At 41.2% G+C, this 15480-nt stretch overlaps 1 protein-coding gene across 1 annotated transcript in view; it reads left to right on the top strand.

The window, feature by feature from the left end:
- ZDHHC13 (zinc finger, DHHC-type containing 13) overlaps positions 1 to 14969 on the top strand; it is a 45382-nt gene extending 30413 nt beyond the window's left edge. The window contains exons 11-17 of the mRNA XM_004682989.2: positions 1966 to 2090; positions 3878 to 3940; positions 4577 to 4670; positions 5458 to 5541; positions 9347 to 9504; positions 11691 to 11788; positions 14386 to 14969. Coding sequence (XP_004683046.1) covers positions 1966 to 2090; positions 3878 to 3940; positions 4577 to 4670; positions 5458 to 5541; positions 9347 to 9504; positions 11691 to 11788; positions 14386 to 14524 — 761 coding nt within the window. The 3' untranslated portion in view covers positions 14525 to 14969. The remainder of the gene's footprint in view (positions 1 to 1965; positions 2091 to 3877; positions 3941 to 4576; positions 4671 to 5457; positions 5542 to 9346; positions 9505 to 11690; positions 11789 to 14385) is intronic.
- Positions 14970 to 15480: the final 511 nt, after the last annotated feature.

Genomic DNA, 15480 nt, shown 5'->3' with positions numbered 1-15480 from the left:
GGAGGGCCTGGGGCCTGATTTTTAAGGATTAGCTCTATTACTACCACCTAATGAAGGCCTGGATGACATCACTATATGCTATTAAAAACTTAATTTGCAAGTAGCCATGAGTGCATAAAATAACAGGACAACATCACTTCTAGACCTCTCAAAATTGGTAATTTCTAGGGTATTTAATATGATACTGAGAAGGGATAGCTGTTATTTTTGGCATGTTTCATGTGGAGTAAATACAGCTTTTAAATTGTACTTCTGTATGAGCTTTTAAAATCTGAGTTCCTCACTTTATTTCAAAATTTTCACAAAAAGTGAGATAGATTTTATTTTGAACCATTTCAAGGTTGCCAGGGCAGTAGGATCAAAATTAGCAAACATACTACTCTATGGTAATTTGAAGCCTGAAATAGCAAAGCCTGGTATTCAGAAATCAGTACTGATTTCTATATCTATTGTATTGTAGATGTTGTAATTGACAAGATGTGAGATTTTATCCCTTGACCACAAACATAAAACCCACAGCCAACCAGCCTGCTGCTGCTGAGAGAAAATCAGCCGGTAGGTGGCGCACTTCGCCATCAGATCTGTGTTTTTCAAGCTGAGTGTGATGTACTGTTTGAACTGCTGGGCATAAGTAGGCTGACGTGCTGGGTATTGGGAGGAGGCTTGTCTCAGGTCACCAAGCCTGGCTTGTGGGAAGCTTCTGTGACACAGCCACCTTGGCCATAATGAGAAAAGGATCAGGGGAATTATGGAAATATGGCATCAGAATGGATTGGAGTTTGAGCTTTTTTCTAATTAGTTTACACCGGTGGCAAGTTATTAAATTTCAGCGAGTCTCAGTTTTTCTTTGTATTGGGGACAGCACTGTCAAGCTGTAAGGGTTGCTATGCTGTGATGGCCAAAAATTGCTGACTGCAGGCCCCATTGCATCGTTCCCAGTTTATAAATAACATCTATTGTTCTATTATAGTTATTTTTATTACTCTTGAATAAAATCTATGTGGAAGATACCAGGTTGAAGTTAATTTTCAGAGGAGATCTAGGTTGGCTCCTCAGATGACCAGGAGCCAAGCCTCCTCTAAATACTCAGGAGGGTGTTCTTTTTTATGTTCAAGAAGTAATGTGTTTGGCTTTTATGAGGAAGGGCTGAGTGAAGGACCAAAGTGTTTTGGAGTGAAGGTTCAGACTGAGGATGGAAATGGTGACCCACTAACATTAGCGATCCTGGCTATAGCTAACTTCAGTGTAGGAAGGATGAAATAGGTGAGAGACTCAACATATACAACTTTGTGTTGTGAGAATGGCATAGCTTCATGTCAAGTGAAAAAAAAAATGAGGCAGGAACTTTGACCAGAAGCCTAGTGTCGGTCCTCACATAGCTGCCAGGGGAGCCAATGTATTCTTGAGTGTTGTCACAAGGATTTCATTTGTAGTCACTATTAGGAGAGCAGTTTCTTTAGGTTTATTTCTAAATGAACTCAACCTAGTACTACTGGAAAGTTGTCCAATAAAATTGGAAAGTTCCAATAGGACATTTTTGCAAGCATTCATTTAATATATAAGGAAATTGTTTAAAGTGGACTTTCTGAATAAAGTGATTTGTTTCTCTGTATGATTTTGTTAAAGTGACAGAAAATATTGTTTTAGATGCTGACAGGAGAGCCACAGTTACACCAGTAGACATTAATTTATTTGGATTTGAAAGTTTTTGGACTTAGGGATGCCCCTCATATATTCTAACTATTCCTATCTACATGTTCATATACATTTCAGTGAATGCATGGGAATAATTGCTACCTAACTATAAGCAAATTCCTGCAGGATTAGAATGTAGGGTGGAACCAGGTTGGGGGCAGGAATGTGTGTATGGAAGAGAAGGGGAGGTTGGGAATCAGAGAGGGATTCTTAGGCACCAAGGTGCTAGTCTTAATGGGAACTCCTTATTTCCCTTAACTTAGCTTTAACATTTAACAGGCACTCCCGTCTATTTCACTTTTATTCTCAGCATAATAGGTTTCCTCTACTTTTTCTACAAGACTTGGGCAACTGATCCAGGCTTCACTAAGTCTTCTGAAGAAGAAAGAAAAACGGTGAGCTTCCACACAAATGTTACTGACTTTTTTGTTTGTTTAACCAAGGGGGTATGTAAACTGCAGAAGGTCACGGCTGTGTTAGCTTTTGTCACAGCTGTTCTCTAGTGCCTGGCTTTCAATAGAAGAAACATACAGGTGGATGATTACATCAGCAAAAAGTGATATTTCTCTGCTACCATGCTTTTATTTATTTATATCAATGTCTTATAAAACATTTTTATTTGCTATTCAAGTTGTATCCTAGCTAGACTTTTTGAGACATAATTTTTTATAGTTTATTTTTACATCATTTTGTGCATTTTTTCATCTCAGCTGTACTCCCCATGTGCCATCACCAAATCACCCATGTGCCATCACCATAATCCCGTGCATTTCCCTCCCCCCACTGTTTTTGATCCCATTCCCCACTCCACCCCCAAAAAATGTCTCTGGTATATGACTGTTCATTATTCTTATTATTTTCTCGCCTGGTCCGTTATACTCCTGCTATGTGTGAAACCATCCAGTATATTCCTTTTTTTTCCTGGCTTATCTCATTATCTCACTAAGCATGAACTTTTCCAGCTCCATCCATGTTGCTGCAAAAGAAATGTGTTTATTTTTTTTTTGGTTGCTGAGTAATATTCCACTGTGTATAGGTCCCACATCTTTTTAATCCAGTCATCCAGTTTTGGGCACTTAGGCTGTTTCCATGTCTTTCCAGTTGTAAATAAGGTGGCAGTAAACATGGGGGTGCAGGTATCTTTTTAAATCAGTGTTTTTGTGTCTTTTGGGTAGAAACCTAGGAGTGGGATTGCTGGGTCAAATAGAAGCTCCATGTTAAGCAGCTTGCGATAATTTCTTTTTTTTTTTTTTAAGATTTATTTATGTGTGCATACAGAACTGGGATACAGGCCAGAGGCAGGGGTGGTGAGAAGCTTCACCAGAGAAAGAATGGGGAGCAGAATAGACAGATCAACAAACTACACTGTTGAGGGGAGCAACAGGCTGGACAGTAGGGATCTGCTGCGCCATGTGAATCACCTTCGGGGCAGGGATAGAACTTGCGCTGAAGCAGCGGCGGCTAGCTTCAGTGCTGCACCTTAACCCATTACACCACCAGCGAGGGCCCTTGAGACATAATTTCTATAAGCAGATATGCTCTCCTGCTTCTTGGTAGTAAGAATTAGATAGTGATCATTTAGCCTAAATTTCTCCACTTAATACATGGAAAGTAACTTAGTCAGGGAGCAGGTGGGGTCCTTTTTTCTATTGACTTGGTGATGACCCTTCTCTTCCTCAGAGTAAAGTTGTCAGATGGCGTAACATATCTCCCATTGTGTGTGAATGATTAGAGGGAGAGTGTCATTTTCTTTATTACCAAGAGCCAGTGTTGCTGAAAGACAGAGTGCTTAGTATTTATCGTTCTGATGTGGCTTTTGCTGCTTTTCTGTGCCTGTATATATATATATACACACACACACACACACACACATATATATATATATATATATATATATATATATATGTTCTCCGCAGTAGATTATAACAGGGAGATGATTGTCTTTTGTGGGGAGAGAGGGATGCAGCATGATTTTTATGCATTCTAATTTATTGGCTGTGGTTGGAAATGCAGCCTTGAAAAGTCACATTATTTCAAGCACAGAATGATTTGGTGGCGGTTATTCCAAATTGCTTTTCTAGCTACCTCCATTAGGAGAAAGAGCTGTGAGAATGGTATATAACCACGCATTATACATTCTTCAGTAAAGTGCAGTGGTAAGGTCAAACTTCATGTCTTTCAGAGTATCATCACCCTTGCAGAGACTGGTTGCCTCGACTTCAGAACATTCTGTACATCATGTCTTGTGAGTGAGTCCTTCGATATAAAATTTCCCCATAGTTAAAGCATATTCTTCATAACATTGTTCATGTAAGCTTTTGTCGAATCATAGTGTGTGTATATACCTTTGTTTTTATGAGTCTAATTTTGCATTACTGTCAGAACTATTTTTTTCCTTGAACATATAGAAGAAAGATGTTTATAGTCTCTTGAAATGGAATGATCCATCGTGTGTTTTGATTACTTTTTCCTGCCATGAAGCATCTATCAAAATTAACTTTGAGTCAGAGGCACTGTGTCATCCTAGAGGCCACTTAATGAAACCTCTCATTTTGTGGCCAAGGAATCAAAACTTAGCAGGGAGGAGTAACTTTCCCTAGATTATTGGAGAGCCAGAAATAGAACTCAGCTTTCTTTTTGAGTCCAGTGGTCATCCCATGGTGCTACTTCATTTCTAGAGACTCTAGAATTCAAATCCCCTTTAATGATGGTTTAATCAAAACAGACATACGGATAAAGAGTTGTGAGGCATTCCTGCGTCTCTGTGTAAATCAATGATCTGTTTGGGGTTATTTTTGCCAGTAACTTGATGACTTAGAAATGTTTTTTCTTGTAATTTGTTACTAGCTTTTGCTTAGGCTTCTCTTAATTGCCCTCTTAGATAAGAAAGCCACTGAGGTCACTTCATTGCCATGTGTGCAATGCCTGTGTGGCTCGATACGACCAACACTGCCTGTGGACTGGACGGTGCATAGGTGAGAGCCTGCGTTTTTCAGTTACTACTAGGAAATTAACCATGCGCTTCCGTAGGTGTGTGATGCATAGGAAAAAGTGGAAAGGGCATCCGAGAGATCCACTTTGTGGCTCCTCTTGCTAGGAATTCATCTCTCTGGTATGGAAAACTAATTGTCCATTTTGATGAAAAGCACTTTCAAAGACAGAATCCTGTTTCACCGTCAGAGCACACCTGTGAGGATGGGGTTTTTATTCCATCTCCAGGTCAGAGTGGGGCCTGGTTGCCTGGCACCCTCACTCTTCTGTGCCCCCAGAGGCTTCCCTCAGGCTACAGGTTACCCCTCTTTTGCTATGTACAGTCTCCTGCAACTTACTTACTTAGTGCTGCTCCTCAGATTGTTTACTCTTTTCCGTGATGATGTCAGCTCTTGAGCAGAACTTAAACTCCTAAGGCCTGAGTACATGGCAGGAAGGGAGATACAGGACATGCTTTGTCCACAGCCCTGCCCTTTCTCCTCTCTTCGATATGCCAAGTCATCTTAGAGCTGTGTATGCTCAGTAAACTTGGTTCTGGCCCAAAAAGTACCTTCTTTTAGATAGGCAATGCATATATGTTAACATGGGCAATTGACCATTTCATATCAGAGCTATTTAGTTTTGGCTTAATGGTATTTAAAAGCAAAACAACAGCTTATTTATTTTTTTTACTTTAGTGAAGACTTATGACAGAAAAATAGCGGATAAGGTCTTGAACTAGAAAATCACTATAAGAAAGTGTTAAGGATACTGTTTTTATTTTTGATATAGGTTTTGGCAACCATCACTATTACATATTCTTCTTACTTTTCCTGTCCATTGTGTGTGACTGGATTATATATGAATCGTTCACCTGTAAGTATACACACACACACACACACACACACACACATGTATTTTTTTTTGAACAGCAAGCTCATGTACCCACACCCACACATAATTTTCCTAGTAAACTCTTGTATGTCACTTTCTGGACAGAATGGCCCTCAGTGATACCCCTAGTAAAAATGAAATGGCTACATCTAAGACTCTCTCAGCTTGGGAAAGCTACAAGAAATCCAAAAGAGCTTAGTTGTCACAACAGTGTACGGGATTGCATTCTTAAAGTGACCTTGTTAATTTGAGACATTGTCAAAATACAAATTCATTTAAGGCAAATGCAGCTCTGTGACACAGGAAAAATCAGCTGCTGAAATACAAAGCAAGAAAGTGATGACTAAATTAAGCAGGCGAAAAGGAACCGTTAGTGGTGGAAAGTTAGGGAAGGAGGCGATGGTCCCAGTCATTAAAGGACAAGACTCTGATTTCACCTGCCATTGATCGGCAACAAGTCCCAACTTAGAACTGATGGGAAAACTGTAACAGTCATTGAAGGTTGGAAATAATAACTTGGAAGAAAGGATTAGGTCTCATACTCTGCATACCTGAGAAAGGGGAATAACTTTTAATTGCAACGTAAGATGATCTATTGGGGTCTCCTGAAGGGGAATGACATCCAACTTGACTAAGAACAACAGGTTTTATAAATCAGAGACATTCTGCAAGGGGGTGAAAGGTAAAGGAATCAAAACAGGAGAGAGAGGAGCACAAGGGGTTAGAGGGAACTGGTGGTGGGATTTTACAGGGCCCACCTGAGGGAGAAAGCATGCAGTGTGCATTGTACAGAAATGAACAGTGATGTAAAATAAGTAAAAAGAACAGCAGGTTTAATCTTGGTTAGCTCTCAAGAATTGTGGTATCTCCACAGTGCTTTTCAGCCTTGGGAAAATGTACAGCTCCCGTTTTGTCTTTATTTTGAATTTGGTTGACTTTATTTTGAAGGCTTTTGGGGGAATTTGGCCCTAGAGGCAGAGGCTTCACTGCAAGTTCCTTTTCTTCCACCCTTCTGGTAAGGTCAGCCTCAAGTCTTCGTTGGTGCCAGTAAATACTAGTTAACTGCAGGGGCTAAAATCAGGGGTGACCCAGGAATACTTTATAAAGTGTTTCACCCTTAGTTTCTCTCTTTTCTCCTTAATATCTCATGTCCTGCCTCTCCCTTCCCACATCTCCTTTCTCCCTTTGATTTTCTTTAGTTTAAATTGTGTTTCGTTTTTGAAAGAAAAGTCTGACTGTGCTGTGGCCCAGCTTTCCCAACCTCTCTCCCCAGAAATGTCCAGCTTTACCAGATTTTCTTTGTTTGGGGTTAAAATTTTAGAGATTGTCATTAACATCTATTTGGAATTTTTTCATTTTTGCCCTGTCATAGACAAGAGAGGGGTTCAGTTCCCTTATGAGCACCTTTCCTACTTTGCCTCAGGTGTCTGATCTTTAAGAAATGCGTTTGTAGCTCACTGTAACCAGTGATGTCTAAAATAGATCTGATAGTAAGAAGGCTGTGATTCCTGATCTCAGTTCTTGTGAAAGGCTCAGTAATCCCAAGCACTGGAATTTTAAAACCACTTAGATTCTGTCCTGTGGTGTAAGAAATAAAAGATTTACTGAGTGCCTCTTTCTGTTGAAAGAACTGCCCTTTTGAAAGGCCTAACAATAAAGCATGTTCCTGGAAAACCTTGTCAAACAGGTCCATGGACCAACTTGTCCCTTGGACATGATCCTAGGGGAGAGAGCCAGATTTTACACTACTCTTGTCTGTTTCTCATCACTAAAAATAGTCACCTTTGTTTAGTGTCTGTGTCCAACATAAAGCTGTATTGATAAGGACAGAAGTAATTTTCCATCACGTTTAGCCTTTCCAACTTGCTTTCTTATTACAAGCATTGGTTCTTCCCTCATCTTTGTCCTTATTCTCTGAGTCTGAGTTGATTTTTATGTGATATTTTATTTCTTAGGGGGCAGTCATACTTTACTTTCACTTGAACATGTCTTGATGCTTTCATCCCATTTGTATTCTGATGCTGTGTCTTTACAGTGAATGAGGATATCGTGTCATTTATCATTATTTCTCAGACGGAAAAGATAAACTTGTGCTCCGTGTTTCTAATGAGGCGTCACCACCATCCCATCCGTCACCACCATCCCATCTTCTCTGATTACTGTTAATTAACACTTGTGTTACCAGAATGCTGCTGTAACCCTCCTCATGTAATCCGATTGCAACTCTTTTGGCTCTATCCATCTTTTTTGCTGTGAAGTCTGGCCTTAGAGTGGACAGTAAATAATATGGAAAGTGTTTCAGCCTCCTGCATGTTACAGGGAGGAAGATATAGGTCATTGTTAGAAAGATCTTCCTGTCAGAGCTATCTAAAGATGAAAACAATTGACTTGAAACAACATGAGTTCCTTATCATTAGCCAGTGCCCGTCTGTCTAGAATGCAGATGAGTAGTACATCCCGAAATGTTAAACTGCATAAATAATGTTCATGCCCACTTGCCAGCCTTACCTCTGATATTAAATCTGAAATCAGCCCCATGAAGACTTCCGTCTGAGTTCATGCTGTGTTAACAAAAGAATTCCTGGCAGAGAGCAATAGAAATCCATAGCTGAAAGAAAGTAGGTATTCTTTCCCACTCAGCCACTGTGTTTTCTTTCTCTTCTTGGAACTGATATCCTTTTTTGTCATACCAGGTGCATAGGCTGCATCATTCTTTGCTGTCCTAATGAGAAGCTCCAAAGCAAGTGTAATTTGCTTTAATGTGTTACCTTGATTGTTAGACTGTGATGATTGCTCATAGAATGCTTCTGGTGTATATTCAGAAAAGATGGTTGGGAATAAACCAAATGAGACTCAAAAGAGAAAAAAAAATAGATTTTCAGGGCTAACAGAAAGCTGATAGTAAAGTCACAGACTCATTTTCCTCCAGTTCTTTAAGTGCTGCTTTGGAAAAGTGTCTAAAACTACTTATCAAACTGTCAGAGATATTTATGAAACTTCAAGGTACAAATCTACAGAATTCTCATCTCAAAAATAATACACCCTTTCTGGGTGGTCGTGGTGCAGCGTTACACAACCCTGAAATCTGTTCTCTTGTTTCCGCTGCTTCCTACCTGCATTCTCCTTACTGTTGCTCTTAGCTACATGGATCAGGGGGTCCATATCATGAATAGTGAAATTCTGTCTTTTAACAGCCATATAAGTAGATGTTCCTGGGGAGGCTTCACTTGGCCTTTCTTGCTCTGTTATAAGATGCTGACACAGAAGTATACCAGTAACTCTTTGTATATGTTCCATTGGTATCTAGGGGCTGGGAAGATTCCTTGTGCCTAAAGAGTCACCTGTTGGTCCAAACCCCAAATAAGAGTTTATATTCAGGTCTGTAATAGTACGTATCATGGGTGAGGTAACTTTCTAGGATAAATACTTATTAAATATAATCATTCTCAGTGGCCATGTCCCTGAACAGTTAACTTCAGGCCAGTGCATTTTATGCTGATAATGCTGATTCTAGTGATGGTTTTTTTGAACCTTTTTTGCTTTTATTCTTTCAGTATCAACTGATGATACAGGTTAGACCCCCTAACAGTCAAACACTGAATTTTTCATCTTTGTTTGCCGGGATGGTATTTGGAAGATACAATCTTCAAGTTGAATTCTTATCTGTGCCATCATGTCTTGCTTTCTCTTTGCCTTAAATAGAACTGCAGTGTTTTTATCTTCTTTAAGAGTGGTCACTTGTCTGCTGCCTTTTTGAATAATGGGTGCCTTTTTTGTGAATTCACAGATTGGTCACATCACTGTGCCACGACATTCAGAGAAGATGGACTGTGGACCTACCTCAATCAGATTGTGGCCTGCTCCCCTTGGGTCTTATATATCTTCACACTAGCAGCTTTCCATTTCTCCTGGTCAACGTTTTTATTAGTTAATCAGCTCTTTCAGGTATTTTCTCTTATCATGCCTTTGAATGAAATTCCTTTGACCCTACAGTAAGTCACAAAGACTTACTTTACAAACCAGAAAACTTAGATCCTGCTTCCACCTCTGTCACCTACTCTCCGGGTCTAGACATGGACTTTTCATTCCTGAATTTAAGTTTCCTTTGTAAAATGGGGGCAATAGTCTGTTCTCTCACAGGATGGTTTAAATGTTAGAATAACAAACTATCTAGACATTATCTAATCTGACCTCTTTATGTCACCAGTAGAAGGTCCAGAGAGGTAAATTGAACTGCTTGTGCTTCAGGTGAATTGAATTGAAGTGTAAATGGAAATATCTGAAGTGGACACTTGGGTCCTCTGTCAGTCCCACTCAGGGGCTGCTTTTCCCATCACACAATTAAGTCGTATGGTATGTGAAAGCACAGGTGCCTGTAAAGTGTCCTGCAGAATGTGAAACATTTATTTTCCCTTACTTTTGCCACCCCTTTTTGTTAGCCTTATTATGATTATGTAGTTCTTAAGTGAGTAGAAGTGGGGAAGCAATGGAAGACACACCACCAAGCAGTGGACATGCTAGGTACACTTCCTGAGAAGGCTGGACTTCTCCAGCACCGGAGTCACCTACAGCCTTCTCCCAGACTTCTACGCTTCCCAAAGCCTGCCCTCTCTGTGAGCGTGACCTAATCCTCGCTGTTCTGTGGCCTGCCTCCATGGAGTGGACAGCTAGGATCAGTCTGAGCCAGTTACTCCAAGACCTCAGATGATTAGGCGTTACACAACACAGCAACATGTATTTTATGTTTATGGGGAGTAAATATTTCTATGCTAATAATAAGAGTGGAAAACTGCTAATTCTAATGGACTGAACTGAGGTTTCTGGACATTCAGCCTACGCTATCCATCTGACATTTACATACTCAAGTAATATGAGTGGGTGTTAACATCAAGGATTGTTAATATTAATTATTACCACTTACAATACCTAATATTGATATGTGGTTCACTGGTTCCAAAGCACTTTGCTGTCTTTTTCCTTGCAAACATTTGAGGGGCAGACCATGGCAAGTAGTGTCCTCATCTCATGGATGAGACTAAGCCTAAGAGCTCTTGAGTCCACGCTTGTGGCCATCTGGCTAGTAACAGATGGAGATAGAAGGAGAATCTAAGATTTGAGTCATCAATTCTTTTCTTTTTGGACTCTTAGAACAAGTACAACTACTTAGAGCAAGTACATTTGAAACTAATATTCCTACTTTTTAATATAATATTTAATAGAATTGTCTTATGAGGAAGGCATTTCAGAGTTTTGGGTAATTTTCAAATACAGGAGTTCAAAGTAAAGTTATTTCCTTAACGAACAAAACAATTGAGTCATTTGAAGACATTCATTTCCGGAGTGTTCTGGTACATCACGATCGTTGTGGTCAGGCGAGCTGAGCTTCAGACTTTTGGGGGGCCCCTGGGCCCTATCCCCACACTGACCGAGGTGCCAGTTTCAGTTCCGCCACATCCTGTCTTGTAGCCTTGGCGTAGTCACTGCACCTCTATAATTCTCTGCATTAGATAATTTAAATATTTCATCTCAAATTCTTAATCTGGTGAGGATTGTGTGATGAACTTCATTTACAGTTAAGGAACTTGGTGCGTGAGTGGTTTTGAGAATTAAGTGAGGTAACTCGGTGAAGAGTGGTTTTAGTGATTTGGCAGTTTTAAATTGTTTAATTCTTGCCCTCCCCCAAATTTATGGATTTAAATGTTCTTCAGATTATTGACTTTTTCATCTGGCCCTTTTCAAAGAGATACTAAGAACAATATACAAGTTGAGATAATTGCACTGATAACTGGTCTTGTTTTCCATCTAAAAGTTGCATGTTTGAATGTGTTGAGAATCTAAATATGGCTATAAGTCAATATTTGAATTATTAAACCAGTTATTTTGTGACTCCAAGTTGGCACTGTGCTTTCTTGAAGGCTAATAAAAATTAGTCAAAAAAAAAAAAAAACCCACAAAAAACAACTCATCTACTTTAACATAGGAGCTGCTGAGTCTTTGCTATCTCCAGGATGTTGGGTAGAAGACTAGATACTGGCTTTGGGAGAAGATTAAATGTTTGCCAGTGTCCTGTGTGGCACCACTAAGAGTGAGGGAGAGGTGTTTTTCATGTACCTTCCAACCTCCTTTTTCAGATTGCTTTTCTGGGCCTGACCTCCCATGAGAGAGCCAGCCTGCTGAAGCAGAGCCGGCATATGAAACAGACGCTGTCCCTCAGAAGAACACCGTACAAGTAAGTGAGAGCTGCTCTGGCTGCTGGGTCCTGGAGGATGCCAGCCTAGGCTTTGGTCCCCAACCTGGAGCCAGCACCATGGCCACCCTACCACCCTCTAGCTTGCTCTCTGGTGGAACTGAACCTCTTATTAGAAGGCTCAGTGACAGGAGATGAGTTGGTATGATCAGGTGGCACAAGGGTGGTAAGAATGTGGGATTTAGTCTGCTGGACTCAGCATGCACATTAAGTGACTGTGAAGTTATGCCAATGTGGGGAATCTCTCCTGTCAAACCACATGGTCACAAGGCTTCACACTGCTGGCATGAAGTCAGTGTGAGATAATTAAGCATGTGGCTGAGAAGCCGGCCACAAGGCTGTCTGTGAAACTGTTAGATGGTGAGGTTGCCAAGATTCTCAACCTGACTTTCAATCACCAGTGATTCTTTCAGCTCTATGTTTAATGTGCGTACCTCTGTCTGGGACAAGTTAGTTCTCCAGGCTTGGGATCTGTTCTCCCCAGAGCACAGATTATATAAAACTTGTCTGCCGCTGAGTAACAGTGCTTGTGGGAGGCCGTCATCTCATGATAGGAGCGCTCAGGCTTTGAAGCTTATCTCTCGCCACATATCTCGGGGTCTTGGAGGCCGGGAGTGCTACAGAGGTGACCCACAGCCCTCAGGGATTTGAATGCTTACTGTCTATCTCATGAGCAGTCTATTTTAAACCACACTCGTGGTACAAAACGAAACTGGTAAGCTGCTAGACAAGGAAATCAGAGCCTCAGATATAACTGATGTGTGTTCAAAGTGGAGAGAAACTGACTGAATTGGGAGGAGATGTCTAATGCAATAGAGAGTGGAGAGTCATGTTAAGATTTTTGATGATTGTTTTAGACTGGTAGTGATGAGAAAGTCCCTGTCTCAGTGGGTCAGCCAGAAGAACAAATATTTATGCAACTGAAGTCTGTAACTCATTGGGATAGAGGTGAAATTTTAAAATGAGGCCTTGAAAGAGCAGGGCGGGACATGAAGAAGATGGAAGGAAGGGCAAAGGGCATTCCAGACCCTGGGGGAGTCTGCTTATTGCCATGAGGGAGCTGGGGCTCGGGCTGACTAATGGCAAAGGAAGCCAGAGGAACTAAGCGCCTCTGTGATCTTCCTTCCAGAGTCCTGCCCAAGCCTCAGATTTGCTTCATCTGTTTTCTACGAGACTTTTACTCCTATCCCCCTCTCAGGCTGGGCCACATTATGCCCAGTGTCTCTCCCCTGCTAAAGACCCTGTCCACTCCTCATGGCTGGCCCTCTCCCTAAGAAGTGGCCTTCGGAGGAGCACTGCGGGCCCCCGGTGGCCCCCACCAAGCAGCGGCAGTGGTGGTGGCAGCATGGCCATCCTCACCCACAGATGTCCTTCGATGTGTAGGGGTGGGGTACTCTTGTAGCCCACTGGGAGGGGGGCCTCCGCATGGACGTGAATACTGCTCATAACTGGGGTAGACAATACAGTGGAATCTTGGCATCTACTGGAGAAAACGAAACGATGCCAAAGAAGGTTGTATTTTTAGGCAGGCTTTGAAGGGGAAGCGGGTCTTGACTGGGCCTTAGAAGTGATAGGGCTTAAAAAGATAGGGGTGTTTGGGCCCTCCCTGGTGGCGCAGCGGGTTAAAGTGCAACACTCTGATGCCAACGCAGCCACGGCAGTACGAATTCGCTCCCGGCCAGGGAGAAGAATATGGTGGCATGGCAGACCTCTCCTGACCCACCTGCTGCGCTCCTCAGCCGTGTACTTCAATACATCTACCTGTTCTGCATCCCACTCTGGCTCTGGTGAACCCTCTCATGTCCTGCACCTCTGGCCTGTACCCCAGTCTTGTATGAATGAATGGTCTTTAAAAAAAAAAAAGTTAAGGGTGGCTCCTGAAGAAAGACTGGGGGTGAGGGTCCAGTAAAAGGATGATGCAGTTATGATCATGGGAAGAATAGTGCCAGAGTAGCTGTAGCGGGGTTTGCAAAGATGAATTTGGAGGTAACACCCGAGGAGTCCAGGGCCTTGAACACAGGCAAGGAGTGGACTTGGAGCCTCAGACATGGAATTTCTTTATGGGATTTTAATTGGGAGATGGGAGGGGCGTTGTGGGGGGCTGTGACTATACCAGGGTTTTTAGGGGACCAGATAGTCCCAGTATATAAGATGAATTGGAAGGAAGTGAAACAGACACTATTTAGAAAGCTGCTTAGAAAGTTTAGGGGAAAAAGCCCTCTATTTTCTGTCATGTTTCTGACCTAGCTGACCTTTGAAGTACTCAAAATCTGAATTAAGGCAGTGGAAATGGAAAGAAAGAAACTTACTGATGGTAGTAATCATTCCAGTGAATGTGGGACCCCAAATGAACTCACTCAGTTACTGGGCAGATGCCAGGACATCTCAAAATAAGGATTCAGGTCCAGAAATAGAACTGGACTTAAGGTTTAAGGTTCCAGAAGCCTGTGAACTGCCTGATTCACAATCTTAAGGTGTTGTTGTATACTGTAGTTTCTCAGTGAATGTTTGAGGTTTGAATAAAATTCAAGGACTAATCACAAAGTGTATTAAGATTTGTTCTCTTTCTTTCTTTGCAGTCTTGGGTTAACCCAGAACCTGGCAGATTTCTTTCAGTGTGGCTGCTTTGGCTTGGTGAAGCCCTGCGCTGTCGACTGGACAACACAGTACACTATGGTCTTCCACCCAGCGAAGGAGAAAGCCCTCCGCTCCGTGTGAGAAGCCCCAGGACTCTGATTTGTTTGTGTTTGTGTCTACTCCCTGTGATCTGCAAGTAAAGTGAAGATTAGAGTTCACCGAAGCCTGAAGGAAAACTGTTGTTTTTGAAAGCTGTTGAGTAAAAGCAGAAGTTCTCGAGAAAGATCAAACTATTTTAGATATCGCAAGATGGACTGTTCCTGAGCAAACTTGGCAGACATCTAATAAAAGCTTTTATATTTTCACAAGAAAATGCAAGTTACTTTGTTTTTGAGACAAGAGTCACTAATTAGGGATAAAACATGATATTTTAAATACTTTATTGGCTATTTCAAAATCATACTATTCATTCAACTTGTGATTTTTGATAAATTATTTCTCTTTTATCTATAAATATGTAAAAATATTTAAATGGAATTAAGTTTTGCTTTCACACTTAATAAAAATACTTTTTTTTTTTGTAATTTGAGACTGAGTTTTTGGTACTTAACACTTGTAGTATTGTTACTGAACCCCCTATAGCCAGAATTAGTTTACCCACTGACCAAAAGGCATGGATTCAGAAATCAAGTTCAGTTTAATGCACCAAGACTTTTATTGCCTGGCAAGTAATGGAGAAGAGAGAATTCACATTATAAATGAAACCAAACAACTTCTCCCTGAGCTTCAGGGAGGGCTCCCCCATTTGTTTAAGGGGTTGGTTACATCATGAATTCAGGGCAGAGTCTGTGTCACCATCTTGGGGGGTAATCATTTGGATCCAGTTGTGTGGCCACTATCTAATATTCTTGAGAAAAGGCAGAGCTTGTGTAAATATTCTACCTCACAGTTACATTTTTTTAAATTGAGAAAAGGTATACAAAGGACCTAAAGAAACTGATTCATAATTCCAGGAATGAATTAGGATCACTGTTAACATCAAAAAGCAAAATTTGGCCCTCCCTGGTGGCGCAGCGGGTTAAAGCACAGCACTGAGA

The sequence above is a fragment of the Condylura cristata genome, unplaced genomic scaffold (assembly GCF_000260355.1).
Source record: "Condylura cristata isolate star-nosed mole 26May11 unplaced genomic scaffold, ConCri1.0 scaffold00015, whole genome shotgun sequence".
NCBI lineage: Eukaryota > Metazoa > Chordata > Mammalia > Eulipotyphla > Talpidae > Condylura > Condylura cristata.
The sequence above is the reverse complement of the archived record's forward strand: the minus strand, read 5'-3'. Positions and strand labels throughout refer to the sequence as shown.